General features: G+C 48.5%; 1 protein-coding gene across 1 annotated transcript in view; it reads left to right on the top strand.

Moving 5' to 3' along the window:
- Nucleotides 1-22,131, top strand: part of LOC139665343 (zinc finger protein-like) — a 43,464-nt gene that overhangs the window by 18,287 nt on the left and 3,046 nt on the right. Inside the window, exons 3-6 of the mRNA XM_071544337.1 lie at nt 18,078-18,219; nt 18,472-18,623; nt 19,167-19,411; nt 21,706-21,809. Of these exons, the coding sequence (XP_071400438.1) occupies nt 18,078-18,219; nt 18,472-18,623; nt 19,167-19,411; nt 21,706-21,809 (643 nt within the window). The remainder of the gene's footprint in view (nt 1-18,077; nt 18,220-18,471; nt 18,624-19,166; nt 19,412-21,705; nt 21,810-22,131) is intronic.

The raw sequence follows: 22,131 nt of genomic DNA, 5'->3' as shown, positions 1-22,131 counted from the left end.
GCCATGGCGGCGCGGCGAATTTCGATGTTCCGCCTAGAAACAGGAAGCTGCGTTAACTTGAGTTTACGTCGTCCGATCTGCACCGGATTTCACATGCTGGTCCAGAGTCCAGGCCTGAGGACATCTACAGGCCGATTGGGAGTCATAGGCATTGCGCCACCTACTGGCGACACCAAACAGGAAGTGGGTTGTAACGCGACTCTACGTGGTCAAATCTGGCCCAAACTTCACATGTCTGATGAAAGTCCCGGCCTGAACGCTTCTACGTGCCGATATTCAATTATAGCCATAGCGCCGCCTACTGGCGACAGGAAGTTGTGTGAACTTGAGCGTACGTTGTCCGATCTGCACCGGATTTCACATGAGGGACGAGAGTCCAGGCCTGAGGACGTCTACATGTCCCGCGGCTGCAACACGCCCCGACTTGCACACGGAGGCGAGGGCCCGCTCATCACTGCTTGCAGTTTTAATTATTATTATTTTTCTCCTTCGCTAAAATAAATCGGGCTTTTGAGGGCCTAAACGTGCACGGAAAGTTGCGAAACTTTGCACACGCGTCAGAAGTGGCGAAAAATTTGATATTTTATGGGTCTCGCGCATGGGTGTGGCAAAATGGCTCGATAGCGCCCCCTACAAATTTCAAAAAAATACTCACGGCCGTACGTTTGTCCTAGACGTACGAAACTTGGTAGGCACGTGTATCGTGTCCAGACTTAAAAAAAAGTCCATAGGTACCATGCGCCTAAACCCGACAGGAAGTCCGCCATTTTGAATTGAGTGCGACATTTTGGGGCGTTTTTGGCCGTTTGCAGGGGTCGTACTTTAACGAACTCGTCCTAGGCGAATGATCGGATCCGCGTCAAACTCGGTCAGCGTGTATAAAAGAGCTGGACGATGAAAAGTTATCAAAAGCTTGAGTTTTCGTCACACGGCGTGGGCGTGGTGAGGCGGCGAATTTCCACGTTTCGCCACGAAACAGGAAGTGGGTTGTAACACCACTGTACATGGTCACATCTGGACCAAACTTCACACGCTGCATGAGAGTCCCGGCCTGAACGCGTCTACGTGCCGATATTCAGTTATAGTCATAGCGCCACCTACTGGCGAGAGGAAATGACATGTTTTATACTGGGGTGTGCTACTACTAGCGGGTTGACCAGATCCACCTCAAATGTGGTCAGAAAAGCCGTAGGACCTTGATGACGCTCAGTGGTGAAGATCGGGAGCGTTCGTCGCACGGCGTTGCCATGGCGGCGCGGCGAATTACGATGCTTCGCCGTGAAACAGGAAGCTGCGTTAACTTGAGTTTACGTCGTCCGATCGGCACCGGATTTCACATGCTGGACCAGAGTCCAGGCCTGAGGACATCTACAGGCCGATTGGGAGTCATAGGCATTGCGCCACCTACTGGCGACCCCAAACAGGAAGTGGGTTGTAACGCGACTCTACGTGGTCAAATCTGGCCCAAACTTCACATGTCGGATGAGAGTCCCGGCCTGAACGCGTCTACGTGCCGATATTCGGTTATAGCCATAGCGCCGCCTACCGGCGACAGGAAGTTGTGTGAACTTGAGCGTACGTTGTCCGATCTGCACCGGATTTCACATGAGGGACGAGAGTCCAGGCCTGAGGACGTCTACATGTCCCGCGGCTGCAACACGCCCCGACTTGCACACGGAGGCGAGGGCCCGCTCATCACTGCTTGCAGTTTTAATTAGGGCCCGAGCACGACTTCGTGCGAAGCCCTATTGAAACTGAAGGAATTATTATTATTATTATTATTATTATTATTATCTTTATTCTGACTCTTAAATCGCATTTTTGAGGGGCTAAAAGTGCTCGAAAACGGACCAAACTTTGCACACCAGTCAGAAGTGGCGAAAAATTTGACATTTTATGGGTCTTGGACATGGGCGTGGCAAAATGGCTCGATAGCGCCCCCTACAAAATTTCAAAACAAAAGCCCCCACCTTTCTGTTTCACCTAGACGTACGAAACTTGGTATGCACATGTATCATGTCCAAACTTAAAAAAAAGCCTCTTGGTGCCCTGGCCTAAACCCGACAGGAAGTCCGCCATTTTGAATTGAGTGCCACATTTTGGGGCGTTTTTGGCCGTTTGCAGGGGTCGTACTTTAACGAACTCGTCCTAGGCGAATGATCGGATCCGCGTCAAACTCGGTCAGCGTGTATAAAAGAGTTGGACGATGAAAAGTTATCAAAAGCTTGAGTTTTCGTCACACGGCGTGGGCGTGGTGAGGCGGCGAATTTCCACGTTTCGCCACGAAACAGGAAGTGGCTTATAACTGGCCTGTACATGGTCATATCTGGACCAAACTTCACACGCTGCATGAGAGTCCCGGCCTGAACAAATCTACGTGCCGATATTCGGTCATAGTCATAGCGCCACCTACTGGCGACAGGAAATGACATGTTTTATACTGTGGTGTACTACTCCCAGCAGGTTGGCCAGATCCACCTCAAATGTGGTCAGAAAAGCCATAGGACCTTGATGACGCTTCGTGGTGAAGATCGGGAGCATTCGTCGAACGGCGTTGCCATGGCGGCGCGGCGAATTTCGATGTTTCGCCTAGAAACAGGAAGCTGCGTTAACTTGAGTTTACGTCGTCCGATCGGCACCGGATTTCACATGCTGGTCCAGAGTCCAGGCCTGAGGACATCTACAGGCCGATTGGGAGTCATAGGCATTGCGCCACCTACTGGCGACACCAAACAGGAAGTGGGTTGTAACGCGACTCTAAGTGGTCACATCTGGCCCAAACTTCACACGTTTGACTAGAGTCCAGGCCTGAGGACATCTACCTGCCGATATTCGGTTATAGTCATAGCGCCACCTACTGGCGACAGGAAGTTGTGTGATCTTGAGCGAACATTGTCCCATCTGCCCCAGATTTCACATGAGGGACAAGAGTCCAGGCCTGAGGACATCTACATGTCCCGCGGCTGCAACACACCCCGACTTGCACACAGAGGCGAGGGCCCGCTCATCACTGCTTGCAGTTTTAATTATTATTATTATTATTATCTTTATTCTGACTCTTAAATCGCATTTTTGAGGGGCTAAAAGTGCTCGAAAACGGACCAAACTTTGCACACCAGTCAGAAGTGGCGAAAAATTTGACATTTTATGGGTCTTGGACATGGGCGTGGCAAAATGGCTCGATAGCGCCCCCTACAAAATTTCAAAACAAAAGCCCCCACCTTTCTGTTTCACCTAGACGTACGAAACTTGGTATGCACATGTATCATGTCCAGACTTAAAAAAAAGCCTCTTGGTGCCCTGGCCTAAACCCGACAGGAAGTCCGCCATTTTGAATTGAGTGCCACATTTTGGGGCGTTTTTGGCCGTTTGCAGGGGTCGTACTTTAACGAACTCGTCCTAGGCGAATGATCGGATCCGCGTCAAACTCGGTCAGCGTGTATAAAAGAGTTGGACGATGAAAAGTTATCAAAAGCTTGAGTTTTCGTCACACGGCGTGGGCGTGGTGAGGCGGCGAATTTCCACGTTTCGCCACGAAACAGGAAGTGGCTTATAACTGGCCTGTACATGGTCATATCTGGACCAAACTTCACACGCTGCATGAGAGTCCCGGCCTGAACAAATCTACGTGCCGATATTCGGTCATAGTCATAGCGCCACCTACTGGCGACAGGAAATGACATGTTTTATACTGTGGTGTACTACTCCCAGCAGGTTGGCCAGATCCACCTCAAATGTGGTCAGAAAAGCCATAGGACCTTGATGACGCTTCGTGGTGAAGATCGGGAGCATTCGTCGAACGGCGTTGCCATGGCGGCGCGGCGAATTTCGATGTTTCGCCTAGAAACAGGAAGCTGCGTTAACTTGAGTTTACGTCGTCCGATCGGCACCGGATTTCACATGCTGGTCCAGAGTCCAGGCCTGAGGACATCTACAGGCCGATTGGGAGTCATAGGCATTGCGCCACCTACTGGCGACACCAAACAGGAAGTGGGTTGTAACGCGACTCTAAGTGGTCACATCTGGCCCAAACTTCACACGTTTGACTAGAGTCCAGGCCTGAGGACATCTACCTGCCGATATTCGGTTATAGTCATAGCGCCACCTACTGGCGACAGGAAGTTGTGTGATCTTGAGCGAACATTGTCCCATCTGCCCCAGATTTCACATGAGGGACAAGAGTCCAGGCCTGAGGACATCTACATGTCCCGCGGCTGCAACACACCCCGACTTGCACACAGAGGCGAGGGCCCGCTCATCACTGCTTGTTATTATTATTCTTTTTTTTAGTCGCTAATGAAAATCGGACTTTTGAGGGGCTAAACGTGCTCGGAAAGTTGCGAAACTTTGCACACGCGTCAGAAGTGGTGAAAAATTTGATATTTTATGGGTCTCGCGCATGGGTGTGGCAAAATGGCTCGATAGCGCCCCCTACAAATTTCAAAAAAATACTCACGGCCGTACGTTTGTCCTAGACCTACGAAACTTGGTAGGCACGTGTATCGTGTCCAGACTTAAAAAAAAGTCCGTAGGTACCATGCGCCTAAACCCGACAGGAAGTCCGCCATTTTGAATTGATTGCGACATTTTGGGGCATTTTTGCCCGTTTGCAGGGGTCGTACTTTAACGAACTCGTCCTAGGCGAATGATCGGATCCGCGTCAAACTCGGTCAGCGTGTATAAAAGACCTTGACGATGCAAAGTTGTGCGAACTGTGAGTTTTCGTCACACGGCGTGGGCGTGGCGTGGCGCCGAATTTCCGTGTTTCGCCACGAAACAGGAAGTGGCTTGTAACTGGCCAGTACATGGTCACATCTGGACCAAACTTCACACGTTTGATGAGAGTCCCGGCCTGAACGCATCTACGTGCCGATATTCGGTTATAGTCATAGCGCCACCTACTGGCGACAGGAAATGACATGTTTTATACTGGGGTGTGCTACTACTAGCAGGTTGACCAGATCCACCTCAAATGTGGTCAGAAAAGCCGTAGGACCTTGATGACGCTTCGTGATGAAGATCGGGAGCTTTCGTCGCACGGCGTTGCCATGGCGGCGCGGCGAATTTCGATGCTTCGCCGTGAAACAGAGAGCTGCGTTAACTTGAGTTTACGTCGTCCGATCGGCACCGGATTTCACATGCTGGTCCAGAGTCCAGGCCTGAGGACATCTACAGGCCGATTGGGAGTCATAGGCATTGCGCCACCTACTGGCGACACCAAACAGGAAGTGGGTTGTAACTGGCCAGTACATGGTCACATCTGGACCAAACTTCACACGCTGCATGAGAGTCCCGGCCTGAACGCGTCTACGTGCCGATATTCGGTTATAGCCATAGCGCCGCCTACTGGCGACAGGAAGTTGTGTGAACTTGAGCGTACGTTGTCCGATCTGCACCGGATTTCACATGAGGGACGAGAGTCCAGGCCTGAGGACATCTACATGTCCCGCGGCTGCAACACGCCCCGACTTGCACACGGAGGCGAGGGCCCGCTCATCACTGCTTGCAGTTTTAATTATTATTACGATTTTTATTCCGCGTGTTTGATTGCATTTTTGAGGGGCTAAAGGTGCTCGAAAACTCACCAAACTGTGCACACACGTCAGAAGTGGTGAAAAATTAGATATTTTATGGGTCTTGGACATGGGCGTGGCAAAATGGCTCGATAGCGCCCCCTACAATATTTCAAAACCAAAGCCCCCGCCTTTCTATTTCAGCTAGACGGACGAAACTTGGTAGGCACGTGTATAATGTCCAGACTTAAAAAAAAGCCTCTTGGAGCCCTGGCCTAAATCCGACAGGAAGTCGGCCATTTTGAATTGATTGCGACATTTTTGGGCGTTTTAGGCCGTTTGCAGGGGTCGTACTTTAACGAACTCGTCCTAGGCAAATGATCGGATCCGCGTCAAACTTGGTCAGCGTGTATAAAAGACCTGGCCGATGAAAAGTTATCAAAAGCTTGAGTTTTCGTCACACGGCGTGGGCGTGGTGAGGCGGCGAATTTCCACGTTTCGCCACGAAACAGGAAGTGGCTTGTAACTGGCCTGTACATGGTCACATCTGGACCAAACTTCACACGCTGCATGAGAGTCCCGCCCTGAACACGTCTACGTGCCGATATTCAGTTATAGTCATAGCGCCACCTACTGGCGAGAGGAAATGACATGTTTTATACTGGGGTGTGCTACTACTACCGGGTTGACCAGATCCACCTCAAATGTGGTCAGAAAAGCCGTAGGACCTTGATGACGCTTCGTGGTGAAGATCGGGAGCGTTCGTCGAACGGCGTTGCCATGGCGGCGCGGCGAATTTCGATGCTTCGCCGTGAAACAGGAAGCTGCGTTAACTTGAGTTTACGTCGTCCGATCGGCACCAAATTTCACATGCTGGTCCAGAGTCCAGGCCTGAGGACATCTACAGGCCGATTGGGAGTCATAGGCATTGCGCCACCTACTGGCGACACCAAACAGGAAGTGGGTTGCAACGCCACTCTACGTGGTCAAATCTGGCCCAAACTTCACATGTCGGATGAGAGTCCCGGCCTGAACGCGTCTACGTGCCGATATTCGGTTATAGCCATAGCGCCGCCTACTGGCGACAAGAAGTTGTGTGAACTTGAGCGTACGTTGTCCGATCTGCACCGGATTTCACATGAGGGACGAGAGTCCAGGCCTGAGGACGTCTACATGTCCCGCGGCTGCAGCACGCCCCGACTTGCACACGGAGGCGAGGGCCCGCTCATCACTGCTTGCAGTTTTAATTATTTTTGTTTTTCTTCTTCGCTCAAATAAATCGGACTTTTGAGGGCCTGAACGTGCTCGAAAACTCACCGAACTTCGCACACGCGTCAGAAGTGGCGAAAAATTATATATTTTATGGGTCTCGCGCATGGGTGTGGCAAAATGGCTCGATAGCGCCCCCTACAGACGATCCCTCGCCGTACGTTTCCCCTAGACGTACGAAACTTGGTAGGCACGTGTATCATGTCCAGACCTAAAAAAAAGTCTGTAGGTACCATGTGCCTAAACCCGACAGGAAGTCGGCCATTTTGACATTTTTGGACGTTTTTGGCCATTTGCAGGGGTCGTACTTTAACGAACTCGTCCTAGGCGAATGATCGGATCCACGTCAAACTTGGTCAGCGTGTATAAAAGACCTCAGCGATGAAAAGTTATCAAAAGCTTGAGTTTTCGTCACACGGCGTGGGCGTGGGGAGGCGGCGAATTTCCACGTTTCGCCACGAAACAGGAAGTGGCTTGTAACTGGCCTGTACATGGTCAAATCTGGACCAAACTTCACACGTTGCATGAGAGTCCCGGCCTGAACACGTCTACGTGTCGATATTCTGTCATAGTCATAGCGCCACCTACTGGCCACAGGAAATGACATGTTTTATACTGGGGTGTGCTACTACTAGCAAGTTGACCAGATCCACCTCAAATGTGGTCAGAAAAGCCGTAGGACCTTGATGATGCTTCGTGGTGAAGATCGGGAGCGTTCGTCGAACGGCGTTGCCATGGCGGCGCGGCAAATTTCAATGTTTCGCCTAGAAACAAGAAGCTGCGTTAACTTGAGTTTACGTCGTCCGATCGGCACCGGACTTCACATGCTGGTCCAGAGTCCAGGCCTGAGGACATCTACAGGCCGATTGGGAGTCATAGGCATTGCGCCACCTACTGGCGACACCAAACAGGAAGTGGGTTGTAACGCGACTCTACGTGGTCAAATCTGGCCCAAACTTCACATGTCGGATGACAGTCCCGGCCTGAACGCGTCTACGTGCCGATATTCGGTTATAGCCATAGCGCCGCCTACTGGCGACAGGAAGTTGTGTGAACTTGAGCGTACGTTGTCCGATATGCACCGGATTTCACATGAGGGACGAGAGTCCAGGCCTGAGGATGTCTACATGTCCCGCGGCTGCGACACGCCCCGACTTGCACACGGAGGCGAGGGCCCGCTCATCACTGCTTGCAGTTTTAATTATTATTATTATTATTATTCTTTTTCTTAGTCGCTAATGAAAATCGGACTTTTGAGGGCCTAAACGTACTCAAAAAGTTGCGCAACTTTGCACACGCACCAGAAGTGGCGAAAAATTTGATATTTTATGGGTCTCGCGCATGGGTGTGGCAAAATGGCTCGATAGCGCCCCCTACAAAATTTCAAAAAAATACTCACGGCCGTACGTTTCCCCTAGACGTACAAAACTTGGTAGGCACGTGTATCGTGTCCAGACTTAAAAAAAAGTCCATAGGTACCATGCGCCTAAACCCGACAGGAAGTCCGCCATTTTGAATTGAGTGCGACATTTTGGGGCGTTTTTGGCCGTTTGCAGGGGTCGTACTTTAACGAACTCGTCCTAGGCGAATGATCGGATCCGCGTCAAACTCGGTCAGCGTGTTTAAAAGACCTGGACGATGAAAAGTTATCAAAAGCTTGAGTTTTCGTCACACGGCGTGGCCATGGCGGCGCGGCGAATTTCGCTGCTTCGCCATGAAACAGGAAGCTGCGTTAACTTGAGTTTACGTCGTCCGATCAGCACCGGATTTCACATGAGGGACGAGAGTCCAGGCCTGAGGACATCTACAGGCCTATTGGGAGTCATAGGCATTGCGCCACCTACTGGCGACACCAAACAGGAAGTGGGTTGTAACGCGACTCTACGTGGTCAAATCTGGCCCAAACTTCACATGTCGGATGAGAGTCCCGGCCTCAACGCGTCTACGTGCCGATACTCGGTTATAGCCATAGCGCCGCCTACTGGCGACAGGAAGTTGTAAGAACTTGAGCGTACCTTGTCCGATCTGCACCGGATTTCACATGAGGGACGAGAGTCCAGGCCTGAGGACATCTACATGCCCCACGGCTGCAGCACGCCCCGACTTGCACACGGAGGCGAGGGCCCGCTCATCACTGCTTGCAGTTTTAATTAGGGGTCCAAGCACATAAGTGCGAGGAACCCTATTGTAATTGTTCCGATTATTATTATTATTATTATTATTATTATTTTTCTTCTCGTGCCCTAAAAGTATCTGCACCTCAGAAACCATAAGCCCCACAGCACCCAAACTTTCCACATAGGTTGGAAATGTCACCCACTACTCAGGCAACAAAAATGACACCAATCCACCTGATGGTGGCGCTATAACAGCCCCCTGCACGTTTTGGTCCATAACTCCTGAACCGTGAGTCACAGAATCAAAATTCCACTTCTCCTGGATTCCCTGGATCCCCATGCATCTATCCAGATAGGCCACGCTCATTTCCGTCTGACTAGATTTTCCGCCATTTTGAATTTTATCAAAAACCTACTTTTGCGAACTCCTCCTAGACCGTTGAGGCAATCATCTCCAAATTTGGTGTGCATCACCTCTGGATCCCCATGATCAAAAGTTATGGAAATCGTTTTGATATACCTTACCGTTCTGATTTAATTAGCTTCCAAAGTTTAATCAAACGTTGTGGGCGGGGTCTATTTCACAGAAACTGCCGTAACTCATGAGTGCATTATGCTACCTGCACCAAATTTGGTACACATGTTCACATGTCTACTCTGACATACCAGCCCGAATGTCCTGTCATGTCACCCATAGGGGGCGCTACAGCAACGTTTCAGATTTTAAATGCCCATAACTCAGTAACTATACATCATAGAAACAAAATTCTTTTGTTCCTGTATTCCTTGGGTAAAGCCGCATCATTGTGATAGCTCCGCCCATTCCCGCCATATTTGATTTTCCGCCATTTTGAATTTTCTCAAAAACCTATTTTTGCAAACTCCTCCTAGACCGTTGAGGCAATCATCTCCAGATTTGGTGTGCATGATCTCTGGCCTCCCCTGATTAAAAGTCATGAAAAGATTTCCTGTACTCCATATCGTTTGGCCGCTATAGGCCAGTCAATTGTAGGGCGTGGCACATATGTGACAAAATGAGCCATAACTCATGAACGCCTTGTGCTATCTCAACCAAAGTTGGTGCACTTGTGCAGGTATCAACTCTGAGGCCATGTGCAAAATTTGGTGTCTATAACACGCATGTACCCTAGAGGTCACCAGATTCTTGGACCCCGTCATTGCCGCATGCGGCTATATTTATTATTATTATTATTCGCCGGACAAAAAAATCGGACTTTTGAGGGCCTAAACGTGCTCGGAAAGTTGCGAAACTTTGCACACGCGTCAGAAGTGGCGAAAAATTATATATTTTATGGGTCTCGCGCATGGGTGTGGCAAAATGGCTCGATAGCGCCCCCTACAAACAATACCTCGCCGTACGTTTCCCCTAGACGTACGAAATTTGGTAGGCACGTGTATCATGTCCAGACTTAAAAAAAAGTCTATTGGTACCATGCGCCTAAACCCAACAGGAAGTCGGCCATTTTGACATTTTTGGACGTTTTTTGCCGTTTGCAGGGGTCGTACTTTAACGAACTCGTCCTAGGCGAATGATCGGATCCGCGTCAAACTCGGTCAGCGTGTATAAAAGAGCTGGACGATGAAAAGTTATCAAAAGCTTGAGTTTTCGTCACAGGGCGTGGGCGTGGTGAGGCGTCGAATTTCCGTGTTTCGCCACGAAACAGGAAGTGGGTTGTAACGCCACTGTACATGGTCACATCTGGACCAAACTTCACACGTTGGATGAGAGTCCCGGCCTGAACACGTCTACGTGCCGATATTCGGTTATAGTCATAGCGCCACCTACTGGCGAGAGGAAATGACATGTTTTATACTGGGGTGTGCTACTACTAGCGGGTTGACCAGATCCACCTCAAATGTGTTCAGAAAAGCCGTAGGACCTTGATGACGCTTCGTGATGAAGATCGGGAGCGTTCGTCGCACGGCGTTGCCATGGCGGCGCGGCGAATTACGATGCTTCGCCGTGAAACAGGAAGCTGCGTTAACTTGAGTTTACGTCGTCCGATCTGCACCAGATTTCACATGCTGGACCACAGTCCAGGCCTGAGGACATCTACAGGCCGATTAGGAGTCATAGGCATTGCGCCACCTACTGGTGACATGAAACAGGAAGTGGGTTGTAACGTGGCTGTACATGGTCAAATCTGGCCCAAACTTCACACGTTTGACTAGTGTCCAGGCCTGACGACATCTACATGCCGATATTCCGTTATAGTCGTTGCGCCACCTACTGGCGAGAGGAAACAGGAAGTGGGTTGTAACGCCACTGTACGTGGTCAAATCTGGCCCAAACTTCACAGGTTTGATAACGGTGCAGGCCTGAACACATCTACAGGCCGATATTCGGTTATAGCCATAGCGCCGCCTACTGGCGACAGGAAGTTGTGTGAACTTGAGCGTACGTTGTCCGATCTGCACCGGATTTCACATGAGGGACAAGAGTCCAGGCCTGAGGACATCTACATGTCCCGCGGCTGCAACACGCCCCGACTTGCACACGGAGGCGAGGGCCCGCTCATCACTGCTTGCAGTTTTAATTATTATTAGGGCCCGAGCACGACTTCGTGCGAAGCCCTATTGAAATTGAAGGAATTATTATTATTATTATTATTATTATTATTATTATTCTTTTTCTTAGTCGCTAATGAAAATCGGACTTTTGAGGGCCTAAACGTACTCAAAAAGTTGCGCAACTTTGCACACGCACCAGAAGTGGCGAAAAATTTGATATTTTATGGGTCTCGCGCATGGGTGTGGCAAAATGGCTCGATAGCGCCCCCTACAAAATTTCAAAAAAATACTCACGGCCGTACGTTTCCCCTAGACGTACAAAACTTGGTAGGCACGTGTATCGTGTCCAGACTTAAAAAAAAGTCCATAGGTACCATGCGCCTAAACCCGACAGGAAGTCCGCCATTTTGAATTGAGTGCGACATTTTGGGGCGTTTTTGGCCGTTTGCAGGGGTCGTACTTTAACGAACTCGTCCTAGGCGAATGATCGGATCCGCGTCAAACTCGGTCAGCGTGTTTAAAAGACCTGGACGATGAAAAGTTATCAAAAGCTTGAGTTTTCGTCACACGGCGTGGCCATGGCGGCGCGGCGAATTTCGCTGCTTCGCCATGAAACAGGAAGCTGCGTTAACTTGAGTTTACGTCGTCCGATCAGCACCGGATTTCACATGAGGGACGAGAGTCCAGGCCTGAGGACATCTACAGGCCTATTGGGAGTCATAGGCATTGCGCCACCTACTGGCGACACCAAACAGGAAGTGGGTTGTAACGCGACTCTACGTGGTCAAATCTGGCCCAAACTTCACATGTCGGATGAGAGTCCCGGCCTCAACGCGTCTACGTGCCGATACTCGGTTATAGCCATAGCGCCGCCTACTGGCGACAGGAAGTTGTAAGAACTTGAGCGTACCTTGTCCGATCTGCACCGGATTTCACATGAGGGACGAGAGTCCAGGCCTGAGGACATCTACATGCCCCACGGCTGCAGCACGCCCCGACTTGCACACGGAGGCGAGGGCCCGCTCATCACTGCTTGCAGTTTTAATTAGGGCCCGAGCACGACTTCGTGCGAAGCCCTATTGAAACTGAAGGAATTATTATTAGGGCCCGAGCACGACATCGTGCGAAGCCCTATTGAAACTGAAGGAATTATTATTATTATTATTATTATTATTATTATCTTTATTCTGACTCTTAAATCGCATTTTTGAGGGGCTAAAAGTGCTCGAAAACGGACCAAACTTTGCACACCAGTCAGAAGTGGCGAAAAATTTGATATTTTATGGGTCTTGGACATGGGCGTGGCAAAATGGCTCGATAGCGCCCCCTACAAAATTTCAAAACAAAAGCCCCCACCTTTCTGTTTCACCTAGACGTACGAAACTTGCTATGCACATGTATCATGTCCAGACTTAAAAAAAAGCCTCTTGGTGCCCTGGCCTAAACCCGACAGGAAGTCGGCCATTTTGAATTGATTGAGACATTTTGGGGCGTTTTTGGGCGTTTGCACGGGTCGTATTTTAACGAACTCCTCCTAGGCGGTTGATTGGATCCGCGTCAAACTCGGTCAGCGTGTATAAAAGACCTCGACGATGAAAAGTTATCAAAAGCTTGAGTTTTCGTCACACGGCGTGGGCGTGGCATGGCGGCGAATTTCCCCGTTTCGCCACGAAACAGGTAGTGGCTTGTAACTGGCCTGTACATGGTCAAATCTGGACCAAACTTCACACGTTGCATGAGAGTCCCGGCCTGAACGCGTCTACGTGCCGATATTCGGTTATAGTCATAGCGCCACCTACTGGCGACAGGAAATGACATGTTTTATACTGGGGTGTGCTACTCCTAGCGGGTTGACCAGAGCCACCTCAAATGTGGTCAGAAAAGCCGTAGGACCTTGATGACGCTTCGTGATGAAGATCGGGAGCGTTCGTCGCACGGCGTTGCCATGGCGGCGCGGCGAATTTCAATGCTTCGCCGTGACACAGGAAGCTGCGTTAACTTGAGTTTACGTCGTCCGATCGGCACCGGATTTCACATGCTGGTCCAGAGTCCAGGCCTGAGGACATCTACAGGCCGATTGGGAGTCATAGGCATTGCGCCACCTACTGGCGACACGAAACAGGAAGTGGGTTGTATCGCGACTCTACGTGGTCAAATCTGGCCCAAATTTGACACGTTTGACTAGAGTCCAGGCCTGAATACATCTACAGGCCGATATTCAGTTATAGTCATAGCGCCACCTACTGGCGACAGGAAGTTGTGAGAACTTGAGCGTACATTGTCCGATCTGCACCGGATTCCACGTGCTGGACCAGAGTCCAGGTCTGAGGACATCTACAGGCCGATTAGGAGTCATAGTCATAGCGCCACCTACTGGCGACAGGAAGTTGTGTGAACTTGAGCGTACGTTGTCCGATCTGCACCGGATTTCACATGCTGGACGAGAGTCCAGGCCTGACGACGTCTACATGTCCCGCGGCTGCAACACACCCCGACTTGCACACGGAGGCGAGGGCCCGCTCATCACTGCTTGCAGTTTTAATTCTTTTTTTTATTTTTCGCCGTCCAAATAAATCGGACTTTTGAGGGCCTAAACGTGCTCGAAAAGTTGCGAAACTTTGCACACGCGTCAGAAGTGGCGAAAAATTATATATTTTATGGGTCTCGCGCATGGGTGTGGCAAAATGGCTCGATAGCGCCCCCTACAAAATTTCAAAAAAATACTCCTCGCCGTACGTTTCCCCTAGACGTACAAAACTTGGTAGGCACGTGTATCGTGTCCAGACTTAAAAAAAAGTCCGTAGGTACCATGCGCCTAAACCCGACAGGAAGTCGGCCATTTTGAATTGATTGCGACATTTTGGGGCGTTTTTGGGCGTTTGCAGGGGTCGTACTTTCACGAACTCCTCCTAGGCGAATGATCGGATCCGCGTCAAACTCGGTCAGCGTGTATAAAAGACCTGGACGATGAAAAGTTATCAAAAGCTTGAGTTTTCGTCACAGGGCGTGGGCGTGGTGAGGCGCCGAATTTCCGTGTTTCGCCACGAAACAGGAAGTGGGTTGTAACACCACTGTACATGGTCACATCTGGCCGAAACTTCACACGTTTGATGAGAGTCCCGGCCTGAACACGTCTATGTGCTGATATTCGGTTATAGTCATAGCGCCACCTACTGGCGACAGGAAGCTGTGTGAATTTGCAGGGGTCGTACTTTAACGAACTCCTCCTAGGCGGTTGATCGGATCCACGTCAAACTTGGTCAGCGTGTATAAAAGCCCTCGACGATGAAAAGTTATCAAAAGCTTGAGTTTTCGTCACACGGCGTTGCCCTGGCGGCGCGGCGAATTTCGATGTTTCGCCGTGAAACAGGAAGCTGCGTTAACTTGAGTTTACGTCGTCCGATCTGCACCAGACTTCACATGCTGGACAAGAGTCCAGGCCTGAGGACATCTACAGGCCCATTAGGAGTCATAGGCATTGCGCCACCTACTGGTGACATGAAACAGGAAGTGGGTTGTAACGTGGCTGTACGTGGTCAAATCTGGCCCAAACTTCACACGTTTGACAAGTGTCCAGGCCTGACGACATCTACGTGCCGATATTCCGTTATAGTCATTGCGCCACCTACTGGCGAGAGGAAATAGGAAGTGGGTTGTAACGCCACTGTACATGGTCATATCTGCCCCAAACTTCACAGGTGTGATAACGGTCCCGGCCTGAACGCGTCTACGTGCCGATATTCGGTTACAGTCATAGCGCCACCTACCGGAGACAGGAAGTTGTGTGAACTTGAGCGTACATTGTCCGATCTGCACCGGATTTCACATGCTGGACAAGACTCCATGCCTGAGGACGTCTACATGCCCCGCGGCTGCAGCACACCCCGACTTGCACACGGAGGCGAGGGCCCGCTCATCACTGCTTGCAGTTTTAATTAGGGCCCGAGCACGACTTCGTGCGAAGCCCTATTGAAACTGAAGGAATTATTATTATTATTATTATTATTATTATTATTATCTTTATTCTGACTCTTAAATCGCATTTTTGAGGGGCTAAAAGTGCTCGAAAGCTCACCAAACTTTGCACACCCGTCAGAAGTGGCGAAAAATTTGATATTTTATGGGTCTTGGACATGGGCGTGCCAAAATGGCTCGATAGCGCCCCCTACAAAATTTCAAAACAAAAGCCCCCACCTTTCTGTTTCACCTAGACGTACGAAACTTGGTATGCACATGTATCATGTCCAGACTTAAAAAAAAGCCTCTTGGTGCCCTGGCCTAAACCCGACAGGAAGTCGGCCATTTTGAATTGATTGCGACATTTTGGGGCATTTTTGGGCGTTTGTACGGGTCGTACTTTAACGAACTCCTCCTAGGCGGTTCATCGGATCCACGTCAAACTTGGTCAGCGTGTATAAAAGACCTGGACGATGAAAAGTTATCAAAAGCTTGAGTTTTCGTCACACGGCGTGGGCGTGGCGTGGCGTCGAATTTCCCCGTTTCGCCACGAAACAGGAAGTGGCTTGTAACTGGCCTGTACATGGTCAAATCTGGCCCAAACTTCACATGTTGGATGAGAGTCCCGGCCTGAACACATCTACGTGCCGATATTCGGTTATAGTCATAGCGCCACCTACTGGCGACAGGAAATGACATGTTTTATACTGGGGTGTGCTACTACTAGCGGGTTGACCAGATCCACCTCAAATGTGGTCAGAAAAGCCGTAGGACCTTGATGACGCTTCGTGGTGAAGATCGGGAGCGTTCGTCGAACGGCGTTGCCATGGCGGCGCGGCGAATTTCGATGTTCCGCCTAGAAACAGGAAGCTGCGTTAACTTGAGTTTACGTCGTCCGATCTGCACCGGATTTCACATGCTGGTCCAGAGTCCAGGCCTGAGGACATCTACAGGCCGATTGGGAGTCATAGGCATTGCGCCACCTACTGGCGACACCAAACAGGAAGTGGGTTGTAACGCGACTCTACGTGGTCAAATCTGGCCCAAACTTCACATGTCTGATGAAAGTCCCGGCCTGAACGCTTCTACGTGCCGATATTCAATTATAGCCATAGCGCCGCCTACTGGCGACAGGAAGTTGTGTGAACTTGAGCGTACGTTGTCCGATCTGCACCGGATTTCACATGAGGGACGAGAGTCCAGGCCTGAGGACGTCTACATGTCCCGCGGCTGCAACACGCCCCGACTTGCACACGGAGGCGAGGGCCCGCTCATCACTGCTTGCAGTTTTAATTATTATTATTTTTCCTCCGAAAGAATTCCATTTTTGAGGGCCTAAACGTGCTCGAAAACTCACCAAACTTGGCACACGCGTCAGAAGTGGCGAAAAATTACATATTTTATGGGTCTCGTGCATGGGTGTGGCAAAATGGCTCGATAGCGCCCCCTACAAAATTTCAAAAAAATACTCACGGCCGTACGTTTCCCCTAGACGTACGAAACTTGGTAGGCACGTGTATCATGTCCAGACTTAAAAAAAAGTCCATAGGTACCATGCGCCTAAACCCGACAGGAAGTCAGCCATTTTGAATTGATTGCGACATTTGCAGGGGTCGTATTTTAACGAACTCGTCCTAGGCGGTTGATCGGATCCACGTCAAACTTGGTCAGCGTGTAGAAAAGACCTTGACGATGAAAAGTTATCAAAAGCTTGAGTGTTCGTCACACGGCGTGGGCGTGGTGAGGCGGCGATTTTCCACGTTTCGCCACGAAACAGGAAGTGGCTTGTAATTGGACTGTACATGGTCAAATCTGCCCCAAACTTCACACGCTGGATGAGAGTCCCGGCCTGAACACGTCTACGTGCCGATATTCGGTTATAGTCATAGCGCCACCTACTGGCAACAGGAAGTTGTGTGAACTTGAGCGTACGTTGTCCGATCTGCACCGGATTTCACATGCTGGTCCAGAGTCCAGGCCTGAGGACATCTACAGGCCGATTGGGAGTCATAGGCATTGCGCCACCTACTGGCGACACCAAACAGGAAGTGGGTTGTAACGCGACTCTACGTGGTCAAATCTGGCCCAAACTTCACATGTCGGATGAGAGTCCCGGCCTGAACGCGTCTACGTGCCGATATTCGGTTATAGCCATAGCGCCGCCTACTGGCTGCAGGAAGTTGTGTGAACTTGAGCGTACTTTGTCCGATCTGCACCGGATTTCACATGAGGGACGAGAGTCCAGGCCTGAGGACATCTACATGTCCCGCGGCTGCAACACACCCCGACTTGCACACGGAGGCGAGGGCCCGCTCATCACTGCTTGTTGAAGTTGAAACTGATTCTAGAAATCAAACTCATGATGCTCTTACCAACTTTTTATCCTATTAAAACCATATTGCATTGAAAAGTCCTAGATATTTAGTTTTCTTTAAAATATTAAATTGATACTGGACTCTTGATTTGTTCTGACTTGACTTGCTGTTTAGACTTGAGACTTGACATTAATGACTTGGACTTGACTTGGTAATCTACATTTAGACTTGGGACTTGACTTGGGACTTGACTTGGGACTTGTGCCTCAAGACTTGAGACTGACTTGGGACTCAAGCAAAGTTGACTTGATCACACCTCTGCCCAAGAGTGAATAAAATGGGAGTTATAACTCAATCACTCTGTCGCTGCCCAGGTGTGGAGGACTCCGGGAGCCTCGGCCTCTTCTGCCCCATTAAGGAAGAGGAGGGTGAGGATGAAGAGTGCGAGTCCGCTGAGCGACCGGCGCCGAGCCCCAGGCGGCATCAGGAGGATCTGGACAATCAAACACCATCAAGGTTCAAACGCAAGCTCTTAGTATTATCACTTACATGAGACGGTTCACATGGGAATGAGACTGGAAAGATGTGGGAATGTTGTGTAAACTGCAGAAAAGAGGGACATTTATTCAAGCTTAAAGGAACAGTTCACCCAAAAATGAAATTCAGTCATTATCTAGTCTGTTAGTCCATACAACACACCCCGAGCTTTCCAGCACGACTTTTTGCATCTTCATAAGGTAACCACATTAATTTCCATTTCCCACCCAGCTGCCAGGCTTCATCTCCCAGATCTTCGTCTTCCAGTGGTCAGACTGACGGGACAAAACCAAAGAAACCTCAAACAGGAGAAGCGCAGCCCCACCTGGCTGTCAGGGTCTGCATACTGGCGAACTCACAGACCAGCGTTCTCTCAAGACAAGGTAAATGTTGAGGCTTTTTCCAAAATGAGATTTCCAATAGGGATGCATGATTATGGCGAAAATGATGCTCTCAATTACTGTACTTGATATTGTGATTACAATTATTAATCATCACAAGCATTAGTCTTCATTCAGTCTTCTTTAAGGAACAGAATTATTTTCCTAGACTTTTTTCATTTTGTTTCAACATCCAGAATTTTAGCATCATTAATTATGGAAACTGAAAAAATGGCATGAAAATAAAGTCATAACATTTCACTGCCATTTCGTGGACAACTTTTTCCAAAACACCTTGCAGATCCACGAGTGCATACATTTTTAGTGAGGAATTAAGTAGAATAAAGTCAGAATTCTGAAACTATGAAATCAATCAATGAAATGGCCATTTCCAAGGCTTGGCCCACCACCTATCTTGCTTGGATTGTGCTGTGAGAAGAACTCCAGGAAAAGTCTTACGTTTCTCTGTACTCTTTTGTAAAATGGAATGACAAGAAAAGCAAATCGAATTGAATAAACCCTCTGGTGAATTTGTTTCTGTGCCAGTGTTTAAGAAATGCCCGGTGCGGGAGGTGAAGTGTCCCTGTGGCCTACAGGAGGCGGACTTCCTGGACCTGCTGAGGTCCAAATTCCCTTGGCTGGCTGCATTAAACAAACCTTTTGACCTCTTCACAACTGACAAGACGAGGAAACTACAGCCGCTGAAACTAAACACTCTGACACCAGAGGAGATCCACAGGTCCATCAAGTCCACTGGGAAAGGGAATTCGGCCCTCTACATCCGACTGAAGGTAGTTTGTCAGATTTTGTAGTAGTTTGCGAGTTGGGTAGATTTTGTTTGCGTTATTTTGCGCCACTCGTAATGTCTGTACAAGTCGCTATACACTACTACTACTACTACTCTATATACAACACCACTTGAGCCTCAAGAACTGTCCATTCTCCACAAGGCTTAGAACGTATTCAATTTGCATTCCATTTTAGCATTTCCTTCCATCTTACATGGTTTTTCCAGTGTTGTTAAGGCCTGTTGTCTTTGTACCATGTGTGAGTATGTATTGCATTACAGTGTTTGTAGTCAATGTATCTCTGCATCAATGCCACCAAGACAATTTCCTGGACATTTGCTGTTTTAGCAAATACATCCATAAAAAAAATCTTCAATCATCATTCAATATCTAAAATCTAGAGTTATTTTGTTACCCAAGGATGCTCATACTATCATTTGGGGGGGCATTAAGTAATCTATGACTTCTATCGACCAGTAGGAATTGCAGTAATGTCGATAGAATTTATCTCCTCATGCACAAGTCTCTGGCACGGCCCTTACACAGCGGTAGTGGCTTGTGATTGACAAAAATGCTAAAGTCACAGTACACAATAGATCAGTGATTCTCAACCTTTTTAATATCAAGAACCCTAATCCACATTAGGGCCACGGACCCACATTTGATGAGATTTTATCTCTCGGACCCAAATCTGAGAATATTTTTATTGTTTGATTTGATTTGTCCATAACAGTGAAACAAATTAAAGATAACAGTGAAACTATGATCAAAATAGTCAGTCTTCTTACATTCTCGAATTGTTTTAGCTTATTGTAAATGAAATAATGGTGATGTTTAACAATTCATCAATTTGCTGGGGACCCCCTGGAACCCCCTCAAGGACCCCTGGTGGTCCCCGGACCCCACGTTAAGAACCACTGCAATAGATGATGGACGACCAATCAGAATTGTCCTGTCAGGCCAAGCTTCTGAACCATGCTCAATGCCAATGTCAATGCCTCAGTACCACTCAGTCCTTGACCCACTTCTGTTTTCCATCTTTGATGATAACCTGGTTGCTCTGGTAGAAAGTTGTCCTTCTATGCTGATGAATTGAGTCTATTTGTTGACTAGTTTTTCAGGGCAGGAATTATACCATGGCCAAACGGCCAGTGCCGTGGATGCCCCGAAGTGTGGCCGCAATGCCCCTTCTAAAATTAACTATCCACACGGCCATTTTGGCATGCCCTGTTTGAACTGGCCGTTGTGCCCTTAAAAGAAAGTTGTGGATTTCCTCATTTAATTTCATGCGACGCAGCAAATAAACAAACTCACGTTTCCCAGTGTCTCCGTCATCATGCTGGACATCAACAGTAGCGCAAGATTTCTCCCACTCCCGCAAATATATGTGTAACGTTAATGTAAACATTAACAGCTAATAATTAATTAAACTGAGAGGGAGAGAGAGAAGCCATCGCTAACTGCTAAGCTATCGCTAACTGCTAAGCTAAGTAACTAGCAGATCTGAAAAGTGTGTACAACAACTGTGGGATTAGCGAGAAAGTCGCTAAAAGAAGGAGAGAGCTATGAGTGCTTGAGCAGAACTAGTGTAAGTTTAAATGTACAGCGGGTAATTCGCCACTGTAATGAAGAATATAGCAAAATTAACCGGGTTGAGAGCAGCAAAAACGCTATCAGTAGCAGTAGCCTGCATATGGGGCGTTTAGGGAACATCAGTAAATTGTAGCATCTACCGATAGTCTGCATGTGAGGTGTTTAGGGGACATCTGTAATTTGTAGCTACAGAAAATAACCTGGGTTACACTTACGTTATCTTGTGTTACTGGACATGTAACTAACTTTGCAGTCTGAGCCATCTTACATGATCTGTATCACACTGCAGCACTTAAATTTTCTATTAGGATATTTATTTTGTTGAGGAAAAAGGACTGAAAAAAAGGATTTTAATAACCATTGGTTTTGGCCTTGGTGCCCTACATTTTGGCCACAATGCCCCAATAAATTTGTATTTATCAAAGGCCAAAGTGGCCTTGCCCTAAAAATGACTTAATTCCAGGCCTGGTTTTTGATTGAGGATTGAGTTCTGAAAACCAGAAATCTCAGTTGTCGTTGAGTCATTGGTATTGATCAACAAACTTTTCAACCGCCTACAAAAAATATTATGGTCATTTTGGGCTACTGGCCAGAGCAAATTTTACTTATTGCCCCTTCTAAAAAAATAATTTTGTGCTGTAAACCACTTGAGAGCATTAGGTGTCTTTTTTTCATCTGGGCTCAAAGCTCTTAATTTCTTCTAGACAGGAGAGGAACCCCAGGTCAGCAAGGAAAAGCGTCATCCTCTACAGAGAAAAGACAAAGCCACCAAAGATTCTCCATCCACCTCAACCAAGGCACATGCAAGGTAATTCAAAAAGAAAGAAACTGCTTCTGTAAGGACTGGGAACAACATTACTTAACATGTCATTTGTGGATACTTTTATCCAAAGTGATTGGATTAGCATAAGGTACTATGAGAGGCCCCCGAGGGGAATTAAACCCTGACTGTGGTACTGTTGGTGCCTTGTATACAGTGTTGAAATTCCTGGCAAGATAGCTGACTCTTATGGATTTCACACGCATCACACGTACGCACGAAACCTTTAGAGTTCATGTACATATTTGAAATGTAGATGGACTTGTGATGAGCTGGGAAGTGTGCTTTATAATAAAATTACTTCTACCTT

Source organism: Centroberyx affinis, unplaced genomic scaffold, assembly GCF_046629955.1.
Source record: "Centroberyx affinis isolate AG114_WGS23_722 - 3 ecotype Tasmania unplaced genomic scaffold, CSIRO-AGI_Caff_v1 ptg004537l_1, whole genome shotgun sequence".
Classification (NCBI taxonomy): Eukaryota; Metazoa; Chordata; class Actinopteri; order Beryciformes; family Berycidae; genus Centroberyx; species Centroberyx affinis.
This window is presented reverse-complemented; position numbering and strand designations above follow the sequence as displayed.